Below are 6,000 nucleotides of genomic sequence, written 5' to 3'. Positions count from 1 at the left end.
GAATGCCCTGCGGAGCTCGGTGAAGCCACATTCATTTGGCGAACGCTACTAAGAGAAGATAGAGGCTGACCTCCGACCATACGGCGACATTCGTGGTCGTCGGAACAGGAGGAGATATCTACCTGACTCTCTCTAGCTGAATATTCTTCCGCCGTGCTCCACACTCATACACCAAAGTTTGTGGTCGGACCAGAACCCGAAAGAGAGAAAGCTGTTAAGGGAACGTAGAGGCTGTCTTGCTATCATAACCCAACGTTCGTAGTCGGGCCGGAGCCAGATGGGGCCTGTGAGGGCCCCAGCATGGCCACGATCAGCGCCTCAGGGGTGGTAACACCACCCCCACCTGGCGAGACAGGACTGCGCGGGCTGCGGGGGCTGATGGGGGAGCAGGGGGACGGGGAGCTGTCCTGGCACACCAGCCGCTCCCTCTTGGAGGTGGAGGAGGATGCAGCAGAGGAGGTGCTGCGGGTCGGCGCGCGGGGGGACGGGCTGCGGGTCTGGCTGGTATCGCAGGACCGCGGGCACAGGCTGAGGCTCTGCAGGGCGGTGGGCAGAGGCGAGGTGGCGGAGGAGAGGGCAGATGTGGTCGGGTGATGGCATGGCGGGGGCACAGCGGGGCTGCGGCTCCGCTGGCGGCGATGGGAGTGGGAGTGTTTGCCACTGGAGTGTTTACCACCGGAGTGCTTGCTACCGGAGTGCTTGCCGCCGCCGCCACCACCGGGGCTGGGGCTGCGCGAGGAGGCTGGGGCCAGCAGGACAAGCGTGCTGTCATCCTCCGAGCTCTCGTCCGAGCTCTCGGAGTGCTGGAGCGGTGGCGTTGGGGCAGGGGGGCTCACCACTGGAAGCTGCACCTGCAAGCAGGGGTGAGGGTGGGGGCGAGGGGCGGGGAGGGGGAGGGAGGGGTGCATGAGTGCTATTTGCATTGCTCTATCTGCGTGCATGGTCATGGAAGCATCTCTAGTATTGTCAGATGAAATAGTAGGGATAGCTTTACCATTGACAATGGCAACCTCAATATACCTATCAAGAAATGTTTTAGCAGTCGTATAGCCACATTGTTTTATATGGCCATGGAAACATTTCTAGTATTGTCAGATGAATTACTAGGCTTAGCCATGACAATGACAACCTCAATATACCAACAAATATTCAAGCAGTCACATACCAACATTGTTTTACAGTATATGGTCATGAAAACATCTCAAGTATTATTCAATGAAATACTAGAGATAGCTTACTGTAGCCATAATACAGACGATTTCAATGTACCATTACATAATTTAGCAGTCATACACCAGCAGTTTTCCATATGGTCATGACAAAATCTCTTATATTGCCAAATGAAATATGAGGGGTAGCTTAGCAATGGTACTGTCAACCTCAACAAATCAATAAATACATTAGTATGTTAACTGTAGGAAAGGATAAATGTAGGATTTCAAAGTGAACATGTATCCCTTCTGGTATCCTACAGGTACTGTACATTGACTTGGGTAGTTGTTGAGGGACACGTGCACTATTTTCAACAGTAAGCCCATTTTCTGAGTTGTCTGCAATGTTTTAGATTCCCCCTTATAGTGGGGTCGTAGGCATGTGCATTTTTTGTCAGTCATTTCAAATTTGTGTTAAAGTTTGGTTTTCACTCCCAAGTTGAAGTTTAGGGTCTATAGAACAATTTGAGTTCGAGTGTCAAACACACAGATTACAAAATGGCCTGCGGGGGGCGCTCTAAAATATATAAACTGCTATAACTTTTTATTAGTTTAACCAAATTTAACATATGAGGTATGCATGGATTCAGCATTAAGAGGAGGAGCTGGTGAGCTAAGTATTTTGTTACCAGATTAAAGACACACTATGTCATAAACACACTTTTAGCCCATGGACAGCAAAATTCAGGGGTTTTTTTTAGATAAAGGGTGGAAATGCCCTCCAAGTTGCAATGAAACATCATTTATTGTTACAAGTTATTGTAAATTAAGCCTGGTATATCATTCAACTTGATTTGTTCAGAATATCCCTGAAGCACAAAGATACCTAGGATAGCCTACCTATACGCAAATATGGCTGCATAAAGCCTATGTGATATTTAGGACCCAACTTTGAGATTATGAATTTAGGATCACGAGTATCAACTTTTTTCGATGAAGCCATATTCTATTCACACATAAAATCACAAAAAAACGTTATATCTGCAAGAAAATAAATCAATAATAACAATAACAACAATAATACTACTAATAATAATAATAATAAGACTGCATTTCCGGAGAGACAATGCTATTGGTATGCTTGCGGATTATGCACACACACACACAGAGCTGTTGTATACACACACAGAAACACGAGGGAAAGAGATAGAGGTGTGTGTGTGTGTGTGTGTGTGTGTGTGTGTGTGTGTGTGTGTGTGTGTCTCTGTGCGAGAGAGAGAGAGAGAGATGTGTGTGTGTGTGTGTGTGTGTGTGTGTGTGTGTGCGTGTGTGTGTGCGTGCGTGTGTGCGTGCGTGTGTGCGTGTGCGTGCATGTATGGAGATGCTTCAGGTGCCTTTCAGCAATGGGTGGGTAGGGAGAGGTAAGGGTGGGATTCAAACCTGCAACCCTCTGACAGACCAACACCCTACCCAGTAGGCTAGGCCACTGCCACTGACAGCAGAGGTCTAAAGTTCTACAAGGCTGCATGTGTGTGTGTGTGTGTGTGTGTATGACTGAAGATTCTAAAGGTGACAGTTTGGCAGTCAATAGCTGAGTAATATGTGCAGTCTTATTTTTACGCTGTCATATCTCCAAAAGTTTTGCAAGTTGTCAGATGATATTGACACACAAATGGCACAAACCTGCTCTTCATGTCAAAGCTGAGATCACTTTTCTTGGCCAAATGGTTCAGTCAAAAAATGGACATATTCAGGCCTATGCGCTGAGCTGTTCACACATTTTTTTGTAAGTGAATGGGGTCACATCATAGGGATTTTAAAACTGCTCTCTTTGTAACATTTTTAAGAGTTGGCTTATGATATTCACACAGTTTGTATTCAGAGCCAATACCTCTCTGACAATGCCTTTACCTATAGTTGATACAAAAAACCCAGGACAGGTCACCTCTCACTCTAACTGCCACAGTTTGTGACATTATCATCTTGACCATTCTACCATTCATTTCAATGAGGGGGAAAACAGAGAGAAAACTGAGGAAAAACAAGTCTGGTGAACGAATGAAAGGGGGTAGGCCAGCGAAAAATACTCCACCCTGAGACCTTTTCGAGCCGTTCGTTTTGGCTCTCGAACCTATCTCGAACCTGTCTCTATCTCGAACGCTGCAACGATTCAAAGCCGCCGCGATTCCCATATGCCGAGGTGAATGGAAAAATGTAGAATAATAATAAACTGTTGATGAACAATTAATATGCTTTCCCGCAAGCATACTAAATAAACTGTTGGAGAACAATTAGCATGCTTGCTGGGGGCAAGCAGAGGCCTTTGGCAAGCATACTAAATAATACTATAGGACTATTTCATACATGGTAGACACAATCATCTGCTCTGGGAACTGTCCATTTGTTACCAATGTAGTTGACAGGAATGAAAACCGTTCTTATTATCTGCATTTGCCAGAAATGCCTGCCAATCTGGTAACAAATGAACAGTTCCCAGATTTGGACTACACTACCAAAGATGCCGTTGCCAAAGATGTTTTCCAACTAGAGGTGAAGTGCAGCTGTACTAGTACTTGTACAAATAGACCTGCCAGATCTCGGTGCAAGTGCATGAAGGCAGAGTTAAAGTGCACACGTCTGTGCAAGTGCACATACAATTTCTAAGACTGACCACTGACTGTTTTTGTATCTGTTCTCTGTCATAGTTATTGTAGAGTGGAGTATTGGAATATTAAATGTTAGCCCTATGGTCTTCTGTTTACTTTTTGAATGCAAGAAAAAATGATGTTCCTCATAGTATTTATCATCATCATCATCATCATCATCATTATTACTATTATTATTAATATTATTATTATTATTGATTTACTTTCTTCCAGATATAAAGTGTTTAAGTTGTGAATAAAATGATGGCTTGATTGAAAAAGAGCTGGTACTCATGATCCTAAATTCATAAACTCAAAGTTGCATGTTGGGTCCTAAATATCACATAGGCTTTATGCAGCTATATTTGTGTATATGTATCCTAAGTATCTGTGTGATTCAGGGATATTCTGAACAAATCAAGTTAAGTGATAACCCAGGCTTTATTTACAATAAATTGTAACAATAAATTATGTTTCATTGCAACTTGGAGGGCATTTCCTCCCTTTATCTTAAAAAAGCCCGGATTTAGCTGTCCATTGGCTAAAAGTGTGTTTATTACATATTGTGTCTTTAATCTGGTAACCAACTATTTAGCCCATCGATTTCTCCTCTTCATGCTGAATCCATACATACCTCATATGTTAAATTAGGTTAAACTAATAAAAAGTTATAGCAGTTTATATATTTTAGAGCGCCCCCCGCAGGCCATTTTGTTATCTGTGTGTTTGACACTCGAACTCAAATTGTTCTATAGACCCTAAACTTCAACTTGGAAGTGAAAACCAAACTTTAACACCAATTTGAAATGACTGAGCCTATTACGACCCCACTATTACCATTTATTTCAGGTTTGCTGCTGTCTTTGCTAGTTTTGTAAATATTTGTTTTTCTTTCATTCACAAAATGGCTAATAAAAAATTACAGAAGCCACATTTCCCCTTCAAACATGTTAGAGAATGCCAGTGAACACCCCTAACCACTTAGTGAGATGCATACTTTCGAAAACAAATGTTTGTGGTGTTGTTGAGAACATATTTGGACATGCCCATATAGACGGCCATTGTAAAGCCAATTGAGACAAAATCTATATTAGCCAAACAACAGAGACAGCAGCAAACAAGAGCAGCAACAAAAATGGTGAGTGAGATTCTGAAACATTGCAGACAACTCAGAAAAGGGGCTTACTGTTCAAAATAGAGCTGTTGTCTTTCAGTTAGTATCACCTGTCCCTAGTCTTATTATAAGATGGCATTGATGGTAGCACTTGCTGTTTATTGTATTTTCAAGCAAAACTGTTCACAGTGGTCCAATCTGGCGCTTGCTTTGCAAATCCAGTACAGCGCGGCTTCTGTGTGGAGGAAATATACTGTATGTACCCATGGCAACAAGAGCTAGAGAAAAGCCAAAAGAATGTTCTTTCTCCGTTCCAGATCCTGTCCACTCCCTTGCTATCACACATTTTGTTTACACTATTTATCAAGGCAAGTTGGCAAAGGATGCGTCCAGGTGCCAATGGGGATATCAGCTACCGCCCATTAAAACAGAGAATAACAAAACCAAACCAGTTGCAGCTGATAGCCAAATTAAACAGAAAACCAACACCGGTGCTAAAACAAAGCAGGAACAACCAGTTAGGGCAGGGGGTGGGGAACCTATGTCTCGAGGGCAGTTTGCAGCCCTTGAGGCCGTTTAATCTGGCCCCCGATATAATTTTAATGTTATGCAGCTTCACATGAAATATGACACATTTTGTAAAGGAGTCTTAGAAAATATTCATCGAACCCAGAGAAGGTGGGGTCTGTGGCTGCCTTCAATCTAGGCCTAAAGTGCAGGGGGAAATCCTGGTTTGTGTTCATAGTACGGCCCTCGGAGGACTTTTATGACCCTTGAATGAAAAAGGTTCCCCACCGCTGAGTTATTGGAATGACGCAAAATCTCAAAAGATAGACAAATGAGCTATCTTGACTGTTACAGTGTGGACAATGCACTTCCAATAAGAGTTCCCTGTGGACTTCTGTGAAACACTAATTGAAGATTAAACATACCAAAACCTTAAATGACTGAACATTCTGAAATAGTGTTCAAGCACGAATGAATTTTGACAGTAGAAATAGTAGCCTGAGCCTAATTAAGCTGACCAATGAACCAAAATGAGACGTCTCTATTGTATACATCTCCTGTACCAGTTTTTGTTCATGTAGTT

General features: G+C 43.0%; 1 protein-coding gene across 1 annotated transcript in view; it reads right to left on the bottom strand.

The window, feature by feature from the left end:
* Positions 1 to 242: 242 nt before the first annotated feature.
* LOC134438088 (phosphatidylinositol 4,5-bisphosphate 5-phosphatase A) overlaps positions 243 to 6,000 on the bottom strand; it is a 34,436-nt gene continuing 28,678 nt past the window's right edge. The window contains exon 14 of the mRNA XM_063187674.1: positions 243 to 851. Coding sequence (XP_063043744.1) covers positions 243 to 851 — 609 coding nt within the window. The remainder of the gene's footprint in view (positions 852 to 6,000) is intronic.

Source organism: Engraulis encrasicolus, chromosome 21, assembly GCF_034702125.1.
Source record: "Engraulis encrasicolus isolate BLACKSEA-1 chromosome 21, IST_EnEncr_1.0, whole genome shotgun sequence".
NCBI classification, from domain to species: domain Eukaryota; kingdom Metazoa; phylum Chordata; class Actinopteri; order Clupeiformes; family Engraulidae; genus Engraulis; species Engraulis encrasicolus.
Note: the sequence above shows the minus strand (reverse complement) of the source record. Positions and strands in the feature narration are given on the sequence as shown.